The following is a 27441-nucleotide window of genomic DNA, read 5'->3' as shown; positions in this document are numbered from 1 at the left end:
CAGATTCAGTTCTTGTTTACCTTGCTATACAAGGAATGAAGTTTGAATCAAATCTCTAGATGACATTATCCAACCTAGAACTATGACTATTGAGTTGGTGTATATGAACACACACACACACACACACGTAATAGATTTTAGGTTGCTAATTGCACGTATACTATCAGATTGTTAATTTTGCTAAAGCAACTAATTCTGAAGTGCATTTTAAGTTATAAATGCAGCAAGAGGATCAGGTATTCAATCCAACATTGACAGAAAGAACTGACTTGGAAGTCTACAACATATATTTTAATGACCTAAAAAAACCCACCTTATTTTTCTCATGAAACGGAATTACAAATTTCCACAGACAAAATCTTTATATAAGTTTTGCTTATAGAAAAATTGGTATTAATTTTTTAAAATTATTAAAATTAAATTAAATTATTAAAATTGGTGCTTGCTCACTAAGCATTGCTGGCACCCAAGATAGACTCCGCTGTATGGAAGCTTTGTCCTTCAATCTTGCCCTATTCTGAGAAGAGCCAGCTAAATAAAGTTGCCATTTATTACATCTGTTACTGACAGAAGTACTCTCCATTTATTTTTCCAAAGTAGCCAAAAAGATGGTGTCACAAAATTGGTAGCCTGAATAAAAATGAATATTGCAACCTATTTTTGGCTATAGACTCATCCAGGGCTTGTATCAGCCTTGATTTTTTTTTTTTTTTGGGTGAAACATCTACCGCAGTGTTTCTCAACCTTGACAATTTTAAGGCATGTGGACTTCAACTCCCAGAATTCCACAGCCAGCAATGCTGGCTGTGGAATTCTGGGAGTTGAAGTCCACATGCCTTAAAATTGTCAAGGTTGAGGAACACTGATCTACCGGATTATTTCTGAGGCAAGGCTATTCTTGACTGAAAATATGGGTACCATTTTAAATTGAAGTGGATAAAATTTGTAATATACTCTATTAGCAGTGTTGTATTTTAAAAAAAAATATCACAAGGGGCTTTTCACAGTTGAAATTTAAGTAATTCTTTTAAATTTCAATTGGATTTTTTTTAAGCTTTCAAGAAATCACTAGTTTTGCTGACCTGAATAAAACCTTTTCACAAATTCAATTAAAGATAGCCAAGCAATTAAAAGTAGCCAGTTTTATTATGATTAATATGTACTGCAAACTTCACATAATTATCACCTTTTCAAAACAGCACATAATTGAAATCTTTATCAAATGAAAGTTTTCTTTTGCTTTTAGAAATATTTCAGTAGAAGCTGGAATCTTGAGTAGCCCAGTTAGGTGCCTTTAAAAAAAAAGTAAAAATAAAAATTAGAAAACAGTGTTTTTCATTCCTAATTAATGAAACAAGTATAAGCACAGCTATAGAGCATGTCGACTTTATGGATCAAAAGATACATTTTTCCAAAAGGAAGGCCACCATGAATCCCATAAAAAGGAGTGGATGTAAAAAAAAAACCAGACAGACAAAATTCCTTTGCAATGTGCACTTTTTGCCTTTTAAACTCAGAGCTATTAATTCCATCTATCTTCCTTATTTTGCTTGTATCAATTAATTTAATTCTTCACCTGACCTTTCTGAAATATGTACTTATATGTCTTTGAATTACTGAGGATGATAATTGGACCAATTTCTTCTTATAGACTGTCTTCCTTTTTTGCATTCAATATTGTTTGAAAAAGACACTAAAAGATCTGCTTACCTCAGCCCTGCTGCCTTGGTTTAGCTTTTTCTCAATATTCATAGCCAGCATCTGACTCCGGAAAGATAAGCTTTTGGTTTTTTCAATCACTTGCTGATAAGGAGATACTGCATTGTTCCCCATAACCACATGGCCCTTAAAGAAATCCCATAAACTTATTACAATACTTCACAAAGGTATTACAGGCTGAATACTCAGCAGAGCTCACATTCAAAACTGGAGGGTTTATAGATTTTCATGGGTAGAAATTAATACCTAAGCTATTCTTTATAAATTAGTACATTGTACCTTAAATGTTCAAGTACTTATCAGTAATTTTCTCTCAAATATTCAAAGTATAGCCAGATGATTCCTCAATTTAGGAAAAAAAAACATTGTGACAGGACCTAGATCAATAAATTTTAACATTCACCTCCACCTTGACTCCTTGTCCCAAATGTATTAATTCCTTACTTCATTTTATCTTGTATATGGCTTCCTTTAGAACTTAGACCATACATTCATTAAAAAAAAAATCTGGGAATCGAATGGGCAGTCTCCTTATGGCAATCAGCTCCCATTTCAGACTTCTTTCCCCCAAACCAAACACCCTAAAACTATATATCCCAAGCATCGTCACATCGTTGCCAAAGTTTAGCAACAAACTTTTTGAGATACTTAGTTAATGGCTAATTTCTTTTATGGAGACAAGAAATTTTTGTATTTTTACAAAAAAGATATAAAGTACATAGTACTGTCTAAATCAGGGGTAGGTAACCTTGGCTCTTTTATGACTCGTGGACTTCAACTCCCAGAATTCCTGAGCCAGCCATGCTGGCTCAGGAATTCTGGGAGTTGAAGTCCACGAGTCATAAAAGAGCCAAGGTTGCCTACCCCTGGTCTAAATCATCCAAAGCCTTAACTACATATTCATCTTAGGATGGTACCATATACTAATCATCTCAGAATCAAATACACATAAAGAGAGCACAAACTACAAGTAACTCTTTGTGTTCTAGTAACTAATGAGTTTTAAGAATTCACTTTAAGTCAGATTACAGTGTTACATGGAACCTACCAATTTTGAATCTATTTTGGCATCTAGCCTTGCATTTCGGATTAAGTTCACAATCCATCGCTCAGCTTCTTCAGGTGTCATATTTAATTTATCTGCCAACATACTGAAAAAAGAGAAATTTTTTAAAAAAAATAGAATCTTGTTCTTATTTTGATATTTGTACTACTTCCTGAGTTGAAATCATAGTGATTTATGCTGAACAGCTACAGTAAATACTCTATTTCACAATTCCTACATTGTTGTCAGTTTGGTTTTGAATCCTGAACCAACATCAACCAGAGAAGGTGGAAACATGGAAAGGCAAAGTTCCCTTGTACCAAACTTGAGTTTCCCAGAAAATCTAAAGATTAAAACTTAAATTATACATTTGAATATAATTTAAAATTTCTAAATGTACTATAAGGAAAAGTGATCTATCTATCACTTATATGTTAAAGTAGAGTTGTTATTTGTTTGCAGATCTTTAATAGGATACTTTAAAATCTACAGTGTAATCCTATTTTTTTTTGCCAAGTAAACTATGATAAATGAACAGCAAGGTAGTCATAAAAACAAGCAGTTATTTCTTAACTTAACAAGCGTATCTTGTTGCCCATCCAATTTATCTTAAGGCAGTCCAATTTGGTCTATCCACATTTTTAGAGAAACCAGATAACTCATGGATCTTATACTCAGTGAAACCAAATTAGATGTTATCCTATAGACTTGTCACTCAGACTCCGCTGGAGTTGTACAGCTAATGTAAATGTGTGTGTGTGTGTGTATACATATATAAGTATTTTTTTTAAATATTCGTGAGAGGTGAAGGAATTTGTTTTAATAGGATAACCAGACAGTTTTAGCCAATAGTCAAATAACACATAACTATAACAAATCTGCTGAATGTCCATCTTGATTCTGGTGAAATAATTGCTTTAAGGAAGGTTTTGTATTAATTCAAGCAATAAAGCATTAGAAATCTCTTTCATGTGCTTTAACAGATCACTTGTTCTGAGACCTAAGAATGTCAAAAGAAGGCTTTTAACTACTGGGCCAGATTTACAAAGATGTCACTTCATGACTAAACGTATTCCAATATCTTGTTCTCTGTAATATGAAATAGCATTCATTGTCCTGTCAACATAGTTGTCCCAAAAGTGCTTTTTCAGGAGGCAACTGGACTTTCTTGTTTCACTTCTCATCCAAGAAGCTTCTCCAGCTCTGACCAGATAGTGGGGAATGGAAGGATTTATATTCCTTGCAGACAGCTGGTCATGTCTGCAAGGAATATAAATCCTTCCATTCCCCACCACCTGGTCAGAGCTGGAGAAGCTTCTTGGATGAGAAGCAAAATGTCTTCAAAAAAACAAACAAAAAACAACAAGAAAGTCCAGTTGCCTCCTGTAAAAGCACCTTTGGGACAACCATGACCTGGACAATTGAGAATCTCCATAGACATCCTGTTAACATACTTTATGCAGATGACATTTCTGTGGCTTTCTAACAACTTAGCATTTTATTTAGTTTTCTATTAATTTGAGAATTATAAAGGTTAATTTTGTAAGCTTCCAGCTTATCTGAAACATAGCCAATAGGCAATACTAGAATCATCTATAATCATCTGATTATTTGAATATACCTATTTTTCCTTTTTGATAGTTCAGCTACTAATCAAGTATCTCCGCAATATTTATCTGATTTTAGAAATTAACATTTTTAATGTACTTCACATTTCCTTACTTTATGCTGATACATTGGTGGATCCGACAGAAAGTCTCAAACACAAAGAGTCGTGCATTCTCAATGAAGTCTTCAAGACAAGCCACCAAAAAGAAGTCATTCACAAGAACCTGTTAAGACATGCGCAGAGCAATGGGGGAAACCAAGATTATATGGACTAGTTGCAAGCAAGTACCTCCTTTAAATGACAATGTCCCTCCAAGATGCAAAACCCAAAACTTAAAATGAATTCTATACGGTAATCAAACCATACTGCAGCGTATTCTCCTTGACTTCTGATAAAGGATTGGAAGCACTATACTAATGAGCTTCAGAGATATCTATTCACATAGTCTTGGATAAAGCAATTTAACATTGTAAACATATTGCATTAACCTCAAGTTTAAATAAAGACAGCTACTGACTTGGTTTCAGAATTTAACCACTTAAAACTTTGTGCTCTTTTGTTACAGGATAAATTTTGTAAATCTTTTTTAAAAATCCCCCATTTCAATGACATCAAATTGTTATTACTGTTTAATTGTCATTTTCCACAACTCTTCAAATATGTATCTACATCCAGAGAAAATATAACTAGGGTATATTTACTGGCTTTTAAATGTTAAAATAAATTTTTAAAAGATTCTTACCAATTCACATTCTCTCAGCTTTTTTTGAGCTCCATCAAAGTCAACGTTCACATACAAACATTCTACAAATTCAGTTATTGGATCCTTGTAGGTGTAAGATTCCTGTATATTTTAAGAGTAGTTGTACAATATAGTAAGCACATGTGTAAATATTCAATGCCCATATGATTTATAGCAACACAAGTCAGAGCAAAGCAAGTAAATCAGTTTTAAAGTACTGCTAAGGTAAAATGGCCATTTAAATTGAATCAGTATCCTTACAAACATTTATAGTGAGGTTTGCTATTAATTCATAACACAAAAAGGCTTGCATTATCAATATAGCTTTAATTTTAGGCTGTGATCTTTAAATTATACACCTCTCAATTAAGATCACATATTTCTTTTTCAAATATATTGTTTATTCATTATTTCAATTTCTTTGGTTGCCTATCTCAAATTCATGATTCTGAACAGCTGACAATGTTACCTTTATAATTAATTTAACTGTTCAAATCTGGTAACTTCATGGACTTTTTTTCTAAGTATGTTTCCTGGAAACCATACCAAAGTGGTTTTTCATGCCTTATTCCATGATTTTTTTTATATTGTTGTATAATAAGCAAATAAATAAATAAATAAAATGATTATTTTTGCAGTGGTATTCCATCCTAACATCACTTACTTAGCTTCTGATATATTTAAAGAATGGTCTGGTATCAATAGCAAGAGAACACGTTATGTTCAAGGTAGATAGGAAAAAAAGACCTCTACTTTTGTTTTCTGTTTTTGTACTGTCACTTGTTTTGAAATTTGCAAACCACCCAGAGACATTGCAATATATTAATTCTTCTTCATCATCCATCATCATCTAGCACTGCTTACTATAAAAATATGGCACATTAATCTTTTGTAACCTAATGTCCCCTCTCGATGTATTTGATCACAATACCCTCATTTACCATGCAGCATATCTATAAACATTTGTAGGAATGATAGGAATTATATGGATATATATCTGGAGGTAATACTCAACCAGTTGGTGCTAGGTGAATGTAAACTGAAACAAATCATGATAAGATAGGGCTAATTTAACTGAGTTAAGGCAGAGGTGTTCCTCTTAGGACTTGAGTCCTCAACCCCAAAATCATCTCTTGTTCAAATATGCATTGCTGAAAAGACAAGAAATGCACAGAAAAACTTCATCAGGGAGAAAGTGGCCCAATCTGAGGTTACAATTTCTAGGGCACCTTGGGGCTGCTTTTATTTATTTATTAATGGTCATCCCACACATTAAATGGCTTCTTTGGGCTTCCACTTTTTAGTTCACCTGTCTAAAATGTATGCACCTAAATGCATTTTTAAAGGACATGCATAAATGAAAATCAGTAAAACTAATGCATTACCTTTAATACAAATGTTGTAAATGTAAAGGTCCCTTTGATTAAAAATACACTGAAGACGACTTTTTATTTGCCTATAGCATAGAAACCCCAAATTTTATTTTTTGTTAAAGTAACTTAAAACAAATCTTGAGCAACCCACAGTAATTATAAAAATGTACATATTTCTTACCTGCTGAATAACCTTGACTAAGTCTTTCAATACCTGCCTTCTTTTTCTAACATCTTTGTTTGTTATCACAGCTGTAGTCAGGTATCGAAGAATATGTGGGCACATTGTCTGAATTGCATTAATATATCTGAATAAACAGAGTATTATTTAGATATAGCAAATATTTAGAATGCAATTATTTGTTATGAACCCAGAAAAATCCCAACATTTATTTACATATTTATGGTAGCCAAACAAAGGCTATTTAGAGATTAAATAAGCAAGCACTGAGCAGACATGTTGAGTCTCTGAAACAGATTCTTTTTTTATTAAGGTAATGATCAGAAAATTGGACTTCAAATCCAACTTAAAATTTTCTATGGACCAAAAGATGTATCCCATGATAAAATAATTAAAATGCAGCACACATAACAGTACTGGAACAATTTTAAAGAAAGTTGCATTTCCATTCAAAACCCTTAACAAGCATTTTTAAAGTGTCAGAGCCTGCAAAATGTGCACTAGTTTTAATAATGAATTGTGCCAATGAATTATGGCACAAAATATGAGCTCAGTGCCATTGTGCAAAACAAAGTTACAGATAGAAGAATGACTCAGATATTTGCAATACAGTAATAATAATTTACTATAACTATTTGGAGGACAGTAACTGAGTATGTTCAATCTAGAAATGAAATCATACATATTGTTTGGATATAATGACCACAACTTATGATGAATCATATGCCCTTGGAACACAGTGCAACGGCAGTGAATCAGTGCATTACCTCATGAAACACTTACATCACTACCCAATTTTAATGAAATTGATAGCCTGTGTTCCTTAAAATCATCGATAGCTTTAAATGTAATACAGTTTCAGTAAGCAAAGCAGAGGAGAAATGATCTTCTGTGTTTACACCAGATGCTACTAAAAGGTTTTTCACCTGTAATATTTCTTTACTGATTCCTGCATCACATTATTGCAAAAAGCTTCAAGTTAAAAGATAGAGATCAATTGCTAATTCCAGCTATTTTTAAAAGAAGTATCCATGAAATGCTTTGTTAGCAGCTTTCAAAGTTGGCATGGATTTAACCAATTTTGCTCATCAACAAAGAACTGTTTCTGACAAGAGGCATTCAAATATGTATTCAGCATGACCCTACATATATTTACTAATATTCTATGAGCCAGTGTTCCTTACTAATATTAGTAGCAGCAGTAATAGTTAAGTGTCCCTTACTATGGAACTATTATTATAACTATTAGTACAGTTTCTTGATATGCTAAGCAATAATTAAGTTTGCTTTGTTTTGGCGTAGTCTGTTGTATAAACTCAATCATTCTGACATACTCAAGAGAACAAATCATTTTATAAAATTGCTGTTGACAACCCTGTGGCCCCAAATTGAATTTTGTGCATCTCTTGGAAGTCCCCTGGGATTGCTATTACTAAAAATCCTCTGGTAAGAGACATTAAATATATCTATACCCTATGCTAAACTAATGTTGCATTTTTTTAAAAATAAAAAAGCTACTCTCCTCTTAAAAAAATAATAATCATGGCCACAGGCTTATGGAATTGCCCAACATAGTACATATCTGCTAGTCATTAAACTTTTTTCAAGGCTTCTAAAAGAGCCTGAAAAAAATGTGGCTAGTTTAAGAGTTGTACTAAGAGTCACTTCCTTTACAAGCATCATCATCATCAACAGCTTTTTCAAGGTTTCCCAGAAGCCAGAAAAAAGATGGGCTGCTTTATGAATAGCAGAGAGGGGCTGTGTTCATGTAAGTGCATGTAAATTATTTTTAAAATATGCATATCTTATAGCACATTTTACTGCAAGAATATACCATAATCAAGTCAAATGTTGTAAGTGCACATTCTTCTTTACATGCTCCCCATGCCTGATGTTCTCCAGATGAATTGGATTACAACTTTCGGAATCCTCAACAAGCACAAACACTGGTTACTCTACAACATTTTGAACTGAACTTCAGACTTGAGAACTAAATATATTGAAAACTTATTTTTTCCTGCATGATCCCCAACCTTTTGGGCACCAGGGACCAGTTCCGTGGAGAGAGGTTTTCCCGCGGACTAGAGGGTGCATGGTTTTGTGTGCTGCCTGCATCCTGCAGATGGGGCTTTGCTTGTTTGTGCGGACCGGTTTTTGGCATGCCACGACCTAGTAGTGGTCCATGGACCGGGGGTTGGGGACCCCTGATCTAAACAATCTGAGAAAGATACAGTAACTCTTAAATATTCCCATTAAATCTTTTAATATGCTCAGGTGTGGAATAACTTCTATATCCATGTGGTCTGTAAGTTTAATATAACTCACTGAGGCTGATATAGGAAGAGATCGATGATGTTATCTCTGCCTTTAATATGGTTGAAGAAAACAAAGAGGGACCAGTGAATTAGCCATGTTCTCTGCTGAAGAGCCTGGAGCGGAGAGCTGACAGACTGAAAAAGAGATTTCCAAAATTAGAATTATTTAATTATTAAAGCTTGTTGAGATCTTGAAGCTAAGGACTCAAAGAATTGTTTCTTAAGAGAGAGTATTCAGTTGTTCTTCTTAATAGTTCCCTGTGTTCAGCAGTACCAAGCAATATGTTCCAATTGAAGAAAATGCAAGCAATTAATTGATTTATGTTCTACCTTTAATGTTAAAATTGTGACAAAAAGCAAGTTATGAACATTGCTGCAAGTTAAAATTCTTTTGCTCACATACTATATATTCCTCACTGTAAGGACAGACTATTGCTGCTTTACTTTCCCTACTCTGCATTATGCAACGAAACCAGCACAGGGGTGTCTACCTATTTCCTGGCCAGTAAGGACATGGTCTCTTCCCTCCACCATAGAGTTCCTTTTGGTGGGACCAAGAAAAAGAGCGTCCGGAATATCATCCCCCTGAGATTACACTTCTTCTGATTCTGCTGACCTTTCACAAAGCATTAAAAACTTGGCTTTGCCTTACAGACAGAGGTCCTGGCAGTATATGGGAGCACACTCTATGGTTGAATTAAATGTAGCATGTTACAAATGTTCTTGGCTGCTATGTTATGCTACTGATGTTTTTACTGGTTTTTTTTTTTAATTGTTAGATGCCCAGAGTCATGTATATGAGATGGACAGCCATGTAATTTATAAAATAAATAAACCAATACCAAGTAGCCATTGCAAGAGCCCTTTTCCCCATTCGTTTCTTAATGGCAGGAGTGAACAAGCCAAAAGTGACTTCGCATGACTGCATTTGTAGCTCTCTAACATAAGATTGTGTTGCTGAAATTTGGTGATAAAATTTTTACATGGTGTACTTTTTGAGTAGCTCTCACACCAGCAAAAACATTAACGTTTGAAATGGGAGATGCCTCTGGAAGCCAAAAAGCATCCATTTTCACCTTTAACACATGTCTTCTGCTCCCAGAAGTGCTTAATTTCAGGCTGTTTTGGTTTGTTTCTCTGGAAGTTTTTTTTTATTTTTTAAAGAGGGTTTGTCAAGAACACTGAGAAACTTTCCAGAAATGTGTTAGAGGTTGTATCAGCATCCCCAGTGCCAAGAAAAAATCAATAACATCTTTCTGCATTCTGTCATTGGTGAGGTATCGCAAAGATAATGATACAGAATATTAGATTTCTGATGCTAATGCCTGGGCTATTTGCAGTACATACAGATGGTCAGCTTGGATGAAACAAGTAGTGTGCCAGAGTGCAGAGAGATACAGAATACACTACTAGGGCTAGTACTGTCCTCAGGGACATATATAGCAGGAGGAGGGGAAGAAACATTTACTGAGGGCTTGACTGCACTGCTGAAACCAATTCAAAAATTTTAGTGAAGTGCAATTATATCATTACAAAACAACCCTGGAATTCATATAAAAGCATATACCATACGTAACTACAATTAATAATTAAAAAGATAGCTTGGTAAAGACAACAAAATTCAGCCGGCATCTTCAAAGATGTATATTTGGAAATATTTACCCAAAATAGCCCACATCCTTGATTTAAACTAAAATAACTTTGTATTCAACGTTCCTAGGCATTAACTTTAAAGTCTTTTTTTAAAAAAAGGGAAAATGTTCCATTTTTAAAGAAGTGTTTTATTCTACCACCTTGAAAAATAAGTTTTATAACTTGTTGATGGACCTGAAGTTTTAAGAAGAAATTTAAGATCTACTCTTTTTGCTTAACATGCCCCAAAAGGAATAGAAGGCAACCATAAAATATGTTCTGATTTATAATCAGATTATAATTTGTAATCTATTCTGAAAGTGTGAAAGGATAACATGTTAAAGATAAAATATATTTTATCCTGTTCCTATTCTTTATTCTGTATGGCCTACTAATTCTACTTGCTCTTTGCCTGTTCAGCTCCAAAATACTTGTCTATCTTGAAGGATTCGATTGAGTTTATATATAGTTAATATATTATAATCTCTTTTCTGGCACTATCTTCTGTTTCCACCTATAACAGCAGTTTATTACCTATACAATGCATTTTGGTATGCTTCTCTAAGTAGATTAAAAAATTCCAATACTGTTCCAAGCACAAAAGCAATATGGGAACAGAAAGCACTATTATGCATACTTCTTTTACACTTTTGGACCCTCCTGGTAACTAGCTACTTGAGCTAGTCCTGAAATTCTGAAAGCAGAACTCCAACCTTCTTTCAGCTAAGAGTGGGCCATCAATAATTCACTGACTGAGCTCATTTTCCAGGCATGCAAAAACTTGAAAACATTCTCTGAAACAGACTTTGAAGAGCATAGTCACAAAAATATATCTGAGAGAAACATGAGCTGGTATTAAATATGTCAACATCCAGTAGGTGTCTTCCCCCATCTTTGTTATGTGGCGAAGCAAACAAAAACAAACTCACATTATTATCAATTGTCTCTTTCAACCTTGTAAGGTCTTCCATGGCGGCATCCCAGTCCTGCATCAGAATTCCAGATGCCAGCTTTCCCCAGAGTGAGCTCAAAGCATTTCTATCTGTTGATGGAACCTGTTTTAAATAAGTGAATCCGATTACAATAACCGCAATAATTTAATATTTCTCTAGGTCAAACATTCTGATTAGAGACTTGCTGGCACCAGCAGAGAGAGAATATGCCATTGACATACTTGCTCCACAATTTGGGGAAAATGGGCTGTGTTTCATTTAGCAAATCAGTTTTGATTTTCAAGGAAACAATCAGCAGTAGGCATTTCCAAGGAGATTCAGCTGGAGATTAAAACAACAGGAAAGCCTGGAGAATTGGCAACCACAGCTTCTGCACAGGATTTTCAATTCAAGCAATAATGATCTTTTCATTAACAATACTTCAGTGTAGTTTGGGGTTTCACGCAGTAATTTAAAAGGGTTTAAAGCTTAACTAGTAAAACCTCAACTCTACTGAAAATATTTCCTAATCAGAATGAAGAAAATCTAGACAGGAAAACAGGCCACTAACTGTTTAACTGATTGGATCATTATAAATTTTCAACCAAGATGTAATATAATGGCACTTGTATTATTCTACTTATGTTTCTCATTTTGAATAAAGATAACAGAGTTTAATGCAGCATCATTCAAAAAGTATACTTTGATTCTTGGTCATTTCTGATCAATTCTTACATTTTCTCTAACTTTTTAAAAAAAATGCTGGAAAAAAAGATGCAACTTTCATGTTAGACTATAAATAACATCATGTCTTAGAATGAAGAAATGCATATAAAAGTTGAGTTTACTAGGACATTACTAATTCAAAAATACTGATGTGAAATAATACAGTAAAAAAGAAAAAGCACTATCCAATGCTTAAACTTCTATCCTAAGCAGTATTTTTTCATAAGCTTTGATATTCAAAGAAAAACAGTTAAATCTTTCTTCAACAGACTAAATATTGTTATCGAGAGACATAAAAAAAATTGATACAGATCCACTTCAGAAATTTTGTAATAGATGTCCTTTAGTGGAATCATCTAACTAGGGGAATCATCTGTCCATCCATGTTTAAATGCACATACATAATGCTATTTTCCCCGCTATAAGATTACAAGATCTCTAATGGCAAATTTTGCTATATAAAAATAGATTTGAAGATACGAGTCTCAGGTATATTCATATTCAAAAACTAAAACACAGATCACCGAGACTGAAGTATTTATTTAAAAACTTAGCTTTCGTCAGTGTCTGCTGACATTGTCAGAGTTCTAGCCAGGATTGAGAATCATGTTCTTATAGTCTCTGTAAGGCCAAGCATTTGGCTAACGAGCGTGTTACCGGTCTATTCAGCTCCCGCCCCCCTGTAGTTAATTGTATTGTTTCCGTCGCACTTGTTGACAGCTGTTTAAATTTAGGCACCCTGCTCCTCTCCTCACGCCCCGCCCGTGTGGAGTGTGTATTCTGCCCTGTGCAGGCTGCTTTTCTGGTGTTTGCATATGTGCTGCTGTTTCAGCTGGCTGTTCCTTCTTGCTGTCATTGTCCCTGTCCATGTTGGCTCCAAGTCCCCGGCTGTCACTCATTGGCAACGTCTGCCTCCCCTCAATCATCTGCTGTGACCCTAAGTCCATTGAGGAAGGGATACGATCCTCTGTTGACCTGTTTGTATCAGTGAGGATCTGTGGCTGTTTCATCTTTGCAGTTTTCTTATTTAAAGATATCTGCCGGCGTAATGTCTGATAAGCTGGTAACAGTTCAATATGCCGGTTGATGGAATGCTTGTTGGATAGCCATGCCTCTTTTAGCAGACGGCCACCCTTTGTTGCATCATGAGCAATGACCCTGGCCTCAGTGAAGTTAAACGTGTGGTTGTGTTCTACAATGTGAGCCCACACTTGGGACCGCTGCTCATGGCGTTTGATGGCCAACTGATGTTCATGCAGTCTTGTTCGAAGACGCTTTGTGGTCTCACCTACATAATTGCATGCGCAATTATTACAATTAATTTGATATACCACTGATGACATATCATTCATAGGCAAGGGTTCTTTGGGGCGCATTACCCGTGTTCGAAGAGTCTGATTGGGTCTATGCGCCATTCTAATGTTATGCTCAGATAATATTCTTGCAGCCGTCTCTGACACTCCATGGATATAGGGGAATGTGGTCCTAGTAGTAGTGATTGGAAGCCTGTCATCTACAGCACATGGTGCCTGTTGCTGGTGATGACATTGGATGAAGTCAGTGGAATAGCCGTTCTGTGTACACACACACACATGAGCAACAGCAGAATGTCCACTACAGGGACATTGATTTCCAAGAAACTCAAACAAATTTTCAACAGCAACTGCTAAATTCAATGGTACTCTTTATTAACCTCACTTTATCTGTAAACAACTGTGCTGCACCACTCATTAACATACACACGTAACTGTGGTTTAGTGACTTTATTAATATTCCCCAGCAAAAAACCTAGCACTGTCCCAATTAAGTCCAGCCACAAGCACGAGCAGACCAATGTTAGTCCACAGAGCAATGGCCAGAGACTCCACAAAGCACTGGAAAGTTTCTCGAACAAAATAAATCCATCAGGCAAACTTAAATCCACTAGGAAGCTGACATGGCAAGAAAAATCCAGCGTTTCCAAGGCAGGATTCAAGTCAAAACACAGTGTCAATCTAAAGCAAGGCCGGAATCACAACAACCAGAAAACACACAGGTAGGACACAAACATGTTGTTCCTAGAAGTGTCTCCATCTGTGATAAATAGTCAGCTTTCCATCTATGATAAATAGTCAGCTTCCGATGCAGGTCATCAAGATGACTGAGAATCTCCCTAGACAGTCACAATAGTTCATATAGTAAACCTCTGGATCTTTTTGTGTACTATGCCCATTACTATTAAACACCCATTAAATATCCAAAGATGTTATTTGCATTATTAACACCATTTGCATCAATTAAGGTCATTTCCATGCATATAACAGAAATTGAAATAAATCTTCCACATTATTTCCAATACAATGAGTTTCATCAGCTAATTGTGGGCAGTTATGAACAGAAACTTGTTGAATCCAAAGTCTGCTAAAACTAAAATCCAATTAACTTGACAGTTTACTGTACTAAAAAAGTAAACAAGTGAAAACCAGAAATAAATCAATAAATCAATAACCCACATTCATAAATCCACACTAAAAAGATGGACACCTATTTTTTTAGTTTTCTTCATGATATTAAAAATCATAGTTATTTGCAAGTCAGGAAGTTGGCACTTCTGAGATGGGCGGGGGGGGCATGGACATTGCTAGGAGTAGATAGGTTCCTCTAGGAAAGAAGGAACATCACCACAGGTATTGCCATGTTATTTAAACCAAATTTTGTTATACATACAATCACTGAACAAAATGTATCAAACAATCTACAGATATATTCCTGAAGAACAGATATAATAAGCCTACGCAACTGATCTTTATTTCTTGTTTGCATATTTGCTTATTGAGTCTGCAGTGCTTCTGATTTAACTCAATATGCTGACACCCTTGTCTGCAATCACACAATCCCAGGAAAAAATGCAACCTGCTTTAAAAAGTTAGATATATGTTCTCTGAAAACCTTTGTGGAATCAAATGCAAACATGCACAACCCTTAGGTTTATTTATTTGGTAATCAACTTATACTGATATCAGCCATCAAGTCAGTGCTGACTTTTAACTATAACGATAACATTTTTAAATAACCATCAAGCTTCCTAAAACTTAAAATTTTAGTTTAGTTAACTATAGAAATTGTTCTATTTAAAGCAAAGGTAGTATTTCTATTCAGGCAAGCCAGAAATACAAAATTTCCAGACTGCTTTTAAGAATTAAACATGCAGATCTGAAGATGCTGTTGTGGTTCTCAAAAGCTAAAAGTAGCAGACAAACATTTGACAAACTTTACTGATGTTATGAACTGTACTTTTGAGTGTTTAGAAATATAAGCCACCTAAAGTTAGAAAGTGAAATAAAAACTTCTGTAATATATAAAATGACAATATCCTCAAAAATAAACATCCCCATATGAATTATTCCCTAAATTAAAGAGCAGTCCATGTAGAATTTAATATTATACACCCACTTCTAGAAGATCTAGTTGAAAGTTGGACCATAATTTAAAAGGATATTATAAAGATACTTACCAATACTCTAAACAAGTATAGATATTCTGATGCTGCTGTATAATTACCACATTTATACTGGAATTTTGCGAATCTATAAAGACTATCTAGATATTCTTGCCTAAACTGTAAAACATAAAAAATAAGCAATATCAAGAAAAGGTTAATATTTAAGGTTTAACATTTCTTTAAAAAATTATAATTGGATATTTCTTTGTTTGTTTAGGAAATTTATGACCACCTAACTTCCTCATGGTGACTCCAGGCAGCTTACAGGAATAAAACCCCAAATACAAAGCCCAATATACAATGGCAAAACAATGACAATATCACATCACATTGTCCTGCTACTTCAGACTGAACATAGAAACCTATTGCAAGTAGTTCCTGACTTACAATCATTTAAGGCAGGGCTTTTCAACCTTGTCACCTATTGTACCACTTTTAGGATATGGCAACATCCGAGTACCACCAGTCACCTAGCAAGGTGTCAAAAACTTGGATGACCCCCCCCAAAAAGGGGAAAAAATGATGAAGTACAGGTAGTCCTCGACTTACAACAGTTCATTTAGTGACTGTTCAAAGTTACAATGGCACTGAAAAAAGTGCCCGCCAAGGCACAGCCGAGCAAGACACCTGCCTGCCCGCACTCTTCCTCCTGTCCGAGGTTTTCATTGTTGTGAGCATTTCTGTTGAGGATTGGCAGCGGGGGTGGGGTGAGGGGATGTTTGGTTTTTATTTCCCCCCCCCCCCGTCTGCTGGGTGCTTGCAGCAGGTTTTGGTCACTTCACATGACCCTGGAACACTGTGACCATCATAAATATGAATCAGTTGCCCAACATCTGAATGTAATCACAAGAGCCTGGAGATGCTACAACATTCCAGCTGATCAGCGCTTCTTCTGGGCTCAGCAGAAGCACCAGGATCAGTGCTGCTTTCCAGCTGATTGGTACTTCTTCAGGGCTCAGCAGAAGCACCAGGATCAGCGCCGAGCTACAGCTGGAGCCTGGCGCTGATCCTGGTGCTTCCGCTGAGCCCTTACATCCCCAAAGAAGCGCTGATCCTGGCACTTCCGCTGAGCCCTGACAGCCCTGCAGCTCCAGCCATCTCTCTCTCTCAGGCTTGTGCGGTGCTGCCACCGATTCAGCTCATTCCCCTCCCCGCTACTTTTCTAGGATGGTCGCGTACCACCTGCCAGGTGCCAATATACCACAGGTGGTACCCGTACCACTGGTTGAAAAGCCCTGATTTAAGAATAGTTCAAAGTTTTGACAGCCTTAGAAAAAATAAATTATGACCTGTCCTTGAAATTATGACCATACCACTTCTGTGGTCACACGATACTAATTTGGGCACTTGACAACTGGCTTGAATTTATGATAGTTGCAGTGTCTTGCAGTCACGTGATTATAATTTGCGACCGTCTCAGCCAGTTTCCGAAAAGCAAAGTCAATTGATGAAGCCAGATTCATTTAACGATGTGATTCGCTTAACATCCAACTAAACTGGTTTGGTGATTTGACTTGCTTAATGACTACATCGCTTAGCAACTGAAATTCCAGTCCCAGTTGTGGGTGTACATCCAGGACTATCTGTACTGAGTTTGTACTAGATTCTCCCAAATACATTTTATGCTTTATTAAGCATGATTTTTTTTAACAGAAAAATGTTCAAAATTGTTATACTTCTCTTACATTTAATATGACTAATCATCTTATTAAACTGCACATATAGGCCACATACTGGAATACTAAAATGACAGTAATTTACCAAGTATAGACATTAGCTTTAACTATACAAAGTCCAGAATGGGACATAATTACACTTACAATCAATGAGTTATTTGGTCAGCAAAAAAGAACTTTATGAAACAACTAGGCTGGGATCTAATTTATTTTCCTTAAAATGAACTAAACGTACTGAGTTTTCCTGCATTAAAACTTCCAAGTCTCTTACTTAGACAGATAAATGAGCACAATAAATTAGGGTAATAATTCAATCTGAGAATTATTCATGCTCTGTTATTGGAAGAGGGCATCTTATTTTGCTTTATTTACTTATCCTTATTTACTAAAGTTTGACAGCCTTATTTACAGGCTGTCTGTATTTTTTGCAAATTGTAGTCTTTAAAAACCTGCCTGGAAAGTGGTTTACCATCGAGTTTAAAGGATTTGCAAGAATAATCCTGAATACCTTAAGTGAATAAATTGGATTAATGACAGAGATTTAGAAGATTACCTCTGGAATGGAAGACAGGAATTTGTTTCTTTATTTTATATTCTGATTTTTATTATTTTATTTCAGAATACTAATTAGTTCTACAGCCTGCTCAGAAAGCAATTATTTCAATGCTTTCTAATCATAATTTGAAAGAATTTCAATAATAGGCATTATTATTTGCCATATCAAGAATAATTTAATTTCTAAATTATAAAATTTAAATTTATAACAAGTAATCACAATGATAGGTATATTTAATATCACTATTAAACCAATTTTGTTCCTTTTTTATTGAGAATCACAAGTTGCATTTATAGAACAAGACAAAAATAAAAGTTTAACTTGGTTTTACAGATTTAATAGTAAATACATACTCCGTGCTTCTCAGCTAAGTAGTCAAATAGCACCCGACCATCCCTGTAATAAATAAAAATTAATGAAGCTATAATTGGCTATGATAGGAATCTTCAAAAATAATTAAATATTAACTAAAAGTTAATTCATTCTATACCTTTTATGGATAATGAGTCTATTCCTTTAAAACAAGTGTGGCCTTGCTTAACACTTAACTATGATGAACTGACCCATGCAACAAACCACAATTAATCATATTTTGACAGCATATAAACAAATTGGATTGATTTACTTAACATTTTAAGTAAATACTTAAATATAATTAACATTTTCTGTGCACTCATCTTAACTACTTTCCTCTTAAGGGAAAACAGATACAAGCTTATAATTTCATTGCTTGTGTATCTTTAAATCAATCCCACAATTTAAATAAAATCTGCTGAACATTATTTCCTATTTTATTTATAATCAGAAATATTTTAGTGATTTGGATTTTAGTCCTCCATTATTACTCTATAACAGTGATGGCGAACCTTTTAAAGACGGAGTGCCCAAACTGCAACCCAAAACCCACCTATGCATCGTTGAGTGCCAGGTGGGCGTGGCCCATTGGGTGGGCGTGGCTGCGGTGGTAATGGCAGACTGGGTGGGACTAAAAAGTTCAATCAATCAATTCCAACTTTGCAACTTCCCTGCGAGAATTTGAAATTGACTGATTGATTGAACCTTTTTTTTGCACACAGCGGCGGAGGCCTAAAGCAAAAAGGTTTTATAAAACCCAGCTGAAGGCCTAGGACTGGGGCGACGGCGTGCCTCTGACACCCATGCCATAGGTTCGCCACCACTGCTCTATAAATAACTCAAGGTGGCAAAAATGCCCAGTTCTCCTTGTTCCTCCTCTTTTTCTCCACCACACACTGTCAAATGGGTTGGGCTGAGAGAGACTGACTGAGCCAAAGTCACCCAGCTGGCTTTCATGCCTAAGGGAGAACTAGAACTCATTTTTCTGATTTCTAAGCCAGCACCCTAATCAACCAAGCTAGCTGTCTAAATTTAAATTTAATCCAAAGCTTTAAGCATATTTAGTAAAAACCCTTGCTCAATTAAGTGCGATTCACTTTGCTTACCCACAGAAAAAAGCTTTAACTGAAGGAAAGCAGCACATTTCATGATGTGTGTAACAAAAGAAAACCATGTGTAGAAATACTACCTGGTGGACTGCATTTGAAGTGTGGTTTCTTTGTCTTCGAACATTTTAACAATTGGATCCATTTCTTCCTGAAGCAGCTGTAGCTGTGCAACTACTGTGTTTCTCTTCTCACGTAAGGCTGAATGAAAAATATATTGGGTCATCTATGCAAACTCTAATTCTAAGCATACGTATATAATACTATGTATTCCATCATTCACAACTATTTTCAATTTACTAAAAACATAAATGTCAAAAAATTATAGATTATACATGTATGTTACCATTTAACATCAAATTAGATACACTGCATACAAGCTTGATGTAACTTTATTATTTGGGGCTTGGTAAAATGCGACACTCATTTCAAGAAAGGAACTATTACTGTATTTCCTTTTGAAGAACACAATTTGAAAACTTGGTTTTCTGTGTTAACCATGAATTACCACAATCTGAGACTGAGCCAAAGTTTGTTTGTTTGTTTGTTTGTTTTTTAAAAAAAGTTCCTCTAGCATTAGCAGAAACTGGTATGGTAAATCAAGGACTACCTGTACCCAATTGGAGATACACAGAGATTATGGAAATGCAGATGAATACATAAATAAGAAAATTTGTAGAATGGAAAATTTATAGAATATTTTTTCTACACCTTTTAATTGCAAATGAATTTTATTCATTTGAACTGTGAAGACTGATTACAGATTTTGCAACAGTTCTGTTTAAAAGCAAACCACATACCCTGTGGAATATCATCAGAGTAAAGATTTCTGTAGACATCCATAGCAAAGTCCACCATGTTGGTGTCATCAAGAAGATCCAGTTTTCCTTGTAGTAATTCCTTTTCATTGTATATCTGGAAAAATAATATGTGTGAAAGAATTCCTATATTTTCTTTTAATTTCAGGTTTCTTTAAACACACCATTCTTTAGTTTTGTAAACTTTTGTGCAATGAATTTAACAGTGAACCAGCTGTTATTTAGATACTATGAATCTGTTCTACAAGTTTAAAGATTTGAGACATTAAGAGGAGAGAATTTAGAAATCACATAGAGCAAATAAAAATACATTTATTTAACATTGGATCTAGCCAGTTTTATTTAATTTTTATTATTTCAATTTATATGGCTGCTCATCTCAAGTTCATCACTCTGGGCAGTATCCATAGCTGTTGCTTTTGCCAGAATGCTGAAAGCAATGTTACAAGCTCTAATCCTTTGGGACATGTATACAACACTGTGACTCAAGTAAAAAAAGAAACAGGGCTTGTGTTGTGATGCCACAATGCTGTAGTGTTAGTTTACGTGCATCCCTATCACATTACATAAAGAAGCAACATCTGTCATTAGTAAAACTGGACTCTGACAGTTATCAAAAACCATTAGTACAGAACTCATTCTGATACCACATGCAATTACAGTCCTATGAGTTAACTAGCTGGCATGATTTGCAAAATTCTCTAATCTTATTTATAAAATCAAGAAACCTGAGCAATTAACTTCATGCTTTCAGTTTAACTTACTAGTTTCAAGTCATCCATCATGATTGTTTTTTATCAAAAGAATTATTTCCAAAATGTAAAGCAAGTCCCCTCACTTCATCATGCTTGCCATCTTTTATCTTTTAAAAATTGATTTTATTGTACAATTTCTTTGATAGTTGTGAACCTTCCTGAATTGTTGAAATGGTATATAAATTTAATATATTACCATATCACATGTAATCTATACAGTTTCAATTAAACACATAGGGTTTAAGTTATATCGAAAAACAAGCACTAATCATATTTTGGTGGACAAAGTTAGGGAACATTACAATTTATTAGTTTATATTGTCCTTATATTAGCTCTCAGACTAAAGAAAGAAAGCTGTCATGGCCTCACACTGGAAATTCACAACTCCAGGGGAAAGAGCTATTTCATTATATATTCCTGTGGTTAAACAATGCCTAAAACCTGTAAGCATTATAGGAAAACTTTTTTTTGCAGTGATTCACAAGTAATTTCATCCACAGTTCTGAGTCTAAATTTTTATATTTCTGTCTTTACATTAAATTTACACATAGATGTATCAATACAAAAAAAGGAGCTGATAGCATATTCTATTAACAATAAAACATATTTTCAGTTTAATATAAATAACTCAGAATGAAACATGCATTAGATTTTGTATTTAAGTGACATATCACACGAATCTTTGATAAAAGTCTTAACTGAGAAGGATGGAAATTCAGTCACTTTAATTTGATTGGCAGCCTGGTGGTTTTAGTATTCTAAGATGTGTATAGTTATTACTGAACTATAATCATTGCAAATCCATTACAACATACCGAATTAGGAAACTAAGATAATAGGATGGCAATATTTCAGCTCCAATTCCCCAAAATGAGTGTGCTTGGGCACAAACACAGCACCTGGCCCTAACCTTTTAAAGCAGCCATGTCTTTTCCGGTGATCAGGAAACAGATGCTTTAAAGCAGGGGTGTCAAACTGCCGGCCCATGGGCCCGATGCATCACCCAGAAGCCGTGCCCACCCCAGGTTTTTTCCCATATTACATAGACGGAGATGATCTCAAGTCGGTCCTTTTCTAAAACTTTAAAAGCCTTACTTTCCATTATACAGCAATGGCTCCAAGTTCAAAAGAAACCTCTTAATAACAGGTAGCTCACTGCATTAGTTTCCTGGGCACCTGCACAAGCATATCGATTGGAAGGGGAAGGGAAACAGCTAAACTTCACCCTAACGGGTTTGGGATTTCGTGGTGGTCTCCCATCCTAGCAACGGAATTGCATGTTGTCCTAGATCTGCCTAGTCGACTATTTAGTACAGTGTTTCTCAACCTTGACCATTTTAAGGCATGTGGACTTCAACTCCCAGAATTCCACAGCCAGCATTGCTGGCTGTGGAATTCTGGGAGTTGAAGTCCACATGCCTTAAAATGGTCAAGGTTGAGAAACACTGATTTAGTATAAGTCTGGTATTACATCTACAAATGTGACTTGGGAAAAGTCACAGCAAGAGGGTTCGTTACCCGCGAACCTCAGTTACCGCGCCCCGCATACGGCAACTGGCCTCACTAAACCCGCGCCTCACAGAGGGCGGCCCCGCTTACGCGGGCCTTGGCCGCCTTCGATGAGGTTCCCGGGGAGATTTCGCCCCGAATCCCAGAGGGTAGTGGAGTGGACGGTCGCCTCACTCACCCCTTTTACGGAGAGGAACTCGAGGAGCGGAAAGACCAGATGCCGGTCCAAGAAATGCGCGATCAGGTTAGTCAGATCGTACTCCGCCATCTTGGACAGGCGGCTGAGGAAAAGGCGGGTCTAAACCACGCTGCCGCCAGCACGCCTAATCTTAAGTGCGCATGCGCTTTAGGGCGGGCCCGACGGTTCTCATCTAAGCGGATGGGTTCAGCCGGGCGGTTGTTTAGCCGTCAGCATGAGCTACGCATGCGCATAATTCACGCTTCTTTTTTACGTCATCCTCCGCTGAAAACTTCAGCCGTAAACGGGTGGACGTTTTGCTTGCAATCGCTCTCCTCTTTCCAAAGCATTGGCTTGGTAGGTTGTGGGGCTGTGGTTCGGTTTCTGGAAGTCTCTCCGCATAGGATTGCCTTGACAACTCGTATCTTGCAGTGTAGGGCAGTGTTTCTCAACCCGTCAACTTTAAGACGTACGGACTTCAACCCCCAGAATTCTCCCAGCTAGCATATTGGTTGAGGGAATTCTGGGAGTTGAAGTCCTCATATCTTAAAGTTGTAGCGGTTGAAAACATTGATATATAGTGTGTGCTCAGGTTATCTTTACCTGAACCCTATGGCTATGGCTCACGAATCAAAGTAACTTCAGGAACTGCACAATGCAAAGATATTTAGATCAAAATATTGATGATTGTAGTTGCAGTTGTATTTTGGTCACAGAGATGAACACAAGTGAAACAAAATGAAAGCAAGCAGAATGAGGCCACAATAGAAATCTAAAGTCTTGGACCTAATGTAAAAATTACAAAGTTATTGCAGCTGTGCCTCAAAATCCCAAGCTATATGGAGCAAATCTAACAAGTTACTTTAGAAACTTACATATTACCTATCTCTGCTCAGCCTGGCTCCTGCCCTCCCTCTTTCTCCTGTTAATGAATTTCTTGTTGGAAGATGCATTGAGAAGAAATTTATTTATTTAAAACTTTTATATACCCACCCATCTTGTACCAAATTCTGGGTGGTTCACAAGCAAGAGATAAAGCCACACCTATGTACAATACAAATATTTAACCCAAATTTATTAAGAGCTGGTGTAGTTCCCATCTTCAAAAAAAGGAAAAAAAAATAGATCCAGGAAACTACAGACCTATCAATACCTGGGAAGATTCTGGAAAAGAGAAGCAATTTTCGATAGAACAATTAGAACTATTAAATCAGCGGAACAACTTGCCTTCAGAAGTTGTGAATGCTCCAACACTGGAAGTTTTAAAGAAGAGATTGGACAACCATTTGTCTGAAATGGTATAAGGTTTCCTGACTGAACAGGGGGTTGGACTAGAAGACTTCCAAGATTCCTTCCCACTCTGTTATTGTATTAAAACCAAAAGACTAGGCACTATAGGTTCATCTCACAAAACTCACCCTATCCCAGTGCTTGGGGGGAAAGCCAGATCTTGAGTGCTTTTTAAAAGGTTAAAAGGCATGCCAGAGGATAAAGGGCATTTTATATGGGGTAAGGACTGCTGTGAAAGAGGCACTTCACTTCTGCACAGCTAAAAAGCAGCACAGCACAAGAAGCAACCTCTCCGTTTTTCTCTCTGTCCTTTTCCAATTCTCCCCCTAACTAGGGTTTGGCAGAGCCCCAGCTTCTATTTTCAAAAGCAAGGAAGAAAGCACCATAGAGAACTACTGTATCTGCAGCAATGTTTCTCAACCTTGACAACTTTAAAATGCCTGGACTTCAGTTCCCAGCATTCCCTAGTTAGCATGGGGTACATCTGGATACAGTGAAATATGGCTGGCTTTTTTCTATAAAATCCTGCCTATATGAATGCAGTGATTGTCTTGTCAGGCAGCATTTATAACAGGTCTTCAAACTTGGCCCTTTTATGACTTGTGGACCCCGTGCCTGGCTGAGGAATTCTGGGAGTTGAAGTCCACAAGTCATAAAAGGGCCAAGTTTGAAGACCCCTGATCTATAAGATCAACACCAAACAGTAGCAGATGAAATTTTTGTTAAGCCCTGGAGTAGAACGGATCAAAGTGAGAAGAGTTTAAGATGTGCTTCTTAAGGACATGGGCATGATGCTTCCGATAACTTTTAGTCTTATTCAGCAGTTGCATTAGCTTCCATGTGATCTTGGAACCTTTGATTTTGAAAAAGTGTTTCTGTTGCTTTGTGGAGCTGCTTCAGAGGGCTATTTCAGGAATGTCTATTGAAGCCAAACACCCCTGCAAAACTTTGCACCAGCTAGATCTCCTCATCCATCCCAAATTTAAAAATAGACTAATTTGAAATAGAACTCCCTCACCTCATAATCAATGTGTGCTTCATCAGAAAAGAAGAATAATATAGTTAATAATATAGTTAAGTTTGTACAGACTACTTACCCATGATTAAATAAATCATGTTTGATTCAATTAACCCAATTTTCTGGGTTTATTATATTATGCTATATTTACAAAACACAGTATGATCACATTAGTTTCTGGCCTTTATTGCTTGCTGTGTTTGTACATACCATAAACTACAAACTTATCAGCATTTCCAAATATATGCCATATCGTTAACTCACAGTTTAGTGGGTCTTATGAAACAAGAAAATTGGGTTGAATAAACCATGGTTTAGTTAATTGCGGTTAAATGTGTTGTATGAACGCAGCCTCTGGTGCCTTAAAATTTGATGTAGCCTCAGAGCATCCAGGAGGATTGCTCAACATGTACGTATAATAGTTAATTTACAAGGAGAAAGACACTGTCACAGATTTTATGTTGAACAATTGTGGGACTAGCTTTTATAGGTAAGGGTCAAGTTTATCTGAAGTTAGTAGACTTATGAGTTGTTACACTTTTTAGCAGACAATTCAGCACCTTCTCTGAAAAAGCTCAGCAATCTTTAAGCTAGCATTCAGGGGTTTTACCAAAACCATCACTTTTAAAAATACCTTCTTACATACGACTTGATTCATAAAATTTGTCTATGCTGTAATGCTTGCCTATTCTGTTCATTATGGTGCAATCCTATGTCTGTTCAAAAGTAGGCCCAGTTAAATTCACTGTGGCTTATTCTTAGAGCAGATTGCAATTTTAGGGAAGTACTGTTTTTTCTTTTCTTTAATTTTTTTTAAATTGGAAAGTGTCAAACATCTTATTTTAAGTCCACAATATCTTTGGCGTCTCGGGATTAGTGGTCCTGCTGAGAAAGGAAATAATTAAAGTCTCCATGGCTGGAGGAATTCTCTCTGGGAAATGGTTCTGCTCAAGGCTTTTTCCAGACTCAGCAAGATTTCTTTCTGAATGGGCTTGGAGGACTATAAAAGCTTAAATCCATGACCTTCATTGGCTTCTAACAATAGAGAAGTCTGCATATGGAATTTGAATAGGACCCTGTGTGTTTATTATTGCAGAATATTTTCATTATCCAAACTGCCACTGAAGTGGACTTTAATTTCTGGGAGACAAAGGTCCTTGTGTCTGTTTTGGGAAAGTATATAAAAATGGCTTGAATAGAATTAACAAAGCCGTTCAAGACGTGGCTTTTTAGTCTAATGCGTACTTCACAAAATGCAAAGAATAATTTACAAGCGGGTGATCTGATTTTTGTATTTTGTTTAACACCTGGGTTTTACATTAGCAGCAAGAATGAGTTTTCTTTTGGAGAGCTGTTCCAGACTGAAAATAGCCCTCCAGTAATTCCATGTTATCAGCCTTAAAGGCAAAGCGACCTAAAATAGCTTCTGTGGATAAATTCTGAAGCAAGATAGTATTTCTGTAAATAAATGGAAGGAATGATTAGCAGAATACTCAAGCCAAGTTGTATGTAGTCTTTTCTTCCATGAAAGGCGATTTGGACATTTTTCCATGGAAAATGATGTAGGGAAAAAATATACCTTTGGAATTTTGCCATCTCTCTGAGTTTTCCAACTTGCTGAACAAAATAGTTGACTCCTGCTGGGTCCCACTGACAGAATAACTAAAAAAAAAAAGCCATATTGAGATCAAGGCATGTATACATCTATGGGAATCATATTTAAAAGAAATAACGAAACCAGAAAAGGTTATCTAATAGAGAACCTGAAAGTCAATGGTTATCTAATAAAATTAAATATAACATAATGTCCAGTTTAAATACTATACTTTAAGAAAGATTTGGAGAGAAAAGAAAAGTTATCTATTCGCAGAACTCATTGTGATCCCGAAAATCCTGCCAGCATATGCTCAGTTGCTGGTGAAACATCTTTTGTGGAGGATTAAATCCTGCTCTAAAACCTATCTTGTTTTCAGTCTTAGAAATGTTAAAATTCAGATAAATGATGTGAGCTTGACTATGACAGAAAAATTAAGATAAAGAAAGCAAGTGGGCCTTAAGAAAACATGGTTTTTATTTTGGGCACATCCATTTTTTTTTACATTAATCCATCTTTCCTTCTTGTATTTGCTATGAGATCCATGTGTGGCGCTTGTGCTAACCAGGATAAGTATCACAAGCTTACTATACCTTGCCAGGAGCAACATGGGCTAGTGTGGCCGAAATCAGCAGGAACATATTGGCAGGAATGCAAGCTGGAGAATTGGCTAAACTTCCTGAATCCCAGCTCACATATTTATTTTTGTGTAGTTGTAAGAAGTTCATGAAGGTAGTCTTTAAATATTTGTATTGTTTCTTTTAAAAGAAATGGTCTCAGATTTCTCAGTTCCATTTCTGCCAATAGTTTATTGGATTATAAGACTGAGCT

The 27441-nt window shown here is 36.0% G+C and overlaps 1 protein-coding gene across 1 annotated transcript; it reads right to left on the bottom strand.

Moving 5' to 3' along the window:
* Positions 1–1127: 1127 nt before the first annotated feature.
* EIF3E (eukaryotic translation initiation factor 3 subunit E) lies at positions 1128–22829 on the bottom strand. Its single transcript, XM_015819652.1, has 13 exons — positions 22709–22829; positions 20248–20362; positions 19531–19648; positions 18341–18383; positions 15768–15872; positions 11546–11671; positions 8995–9119; positions 6670–6796; positions 5116–5217; positions 4487–4596; positions 2768–2870; positions 1711–1845; positions 1128–1292 (listed from the first exon to the last, which is right to left on the bottom strand). The coding sequence occupies exons 1-13, from the start codon at positions 22796–22798 to the stop codon at positions 1254–1256; spliced, it is 1338 nt and encodes a 445-aa protein (XP_015675138.1). The 5' UTR covers positions 22799–22829; the 3' UTR covers positions 1128–1253.
* Between the last annotated feature and the right edge of the window lie 4612 nt (positions 22830–27441).

The sequence above is a fragment of the Protobothrops mucrosquamatus genome, unplaced genomic scaffold (assembly GCF_001527695.2).
Source record: "Protobothrops mucrosquamatus isolate PMUCROS unplaced genomic scaffold, P.Mucros_1.0 scaffold_149, whole genome shotgun sequence".
Lineage (NCBI taxonomy): Eukaryota > Metazoa > Chordata > Lepidosauria > Squamata > Viperidae > Protobothrops > Protobothrops mucrosquamatus.
This window is presented reverse-complemented; position numbering and strand designations above follow the sequence as displayed.

Bases quoted from the DNA above. Each gene is read 5' to 3' on its own strand.
- EIF3E (XM_015819652.1), bottom strand. From the start codon at position 22,798: ATGGCGGAGTACGATCTGACTAACCTGATCGCGCATTTCTTGGACCGG. The intron at 20,363-22,708 runs GTGAGTGAGGCG...TTATTTTTCCAG, and splicing joins AGTTCCTCTCCGTAAAAGGG to ATATACAATGAAAAGGAATT. The intron at 1,293-1,710 runs GTAAGCAGATCT...TTTTTTTTAAAG, and splicing joins ACCAAGGCAGCAGGGCTGAG to GCACCTAACTGGGCTACTCA.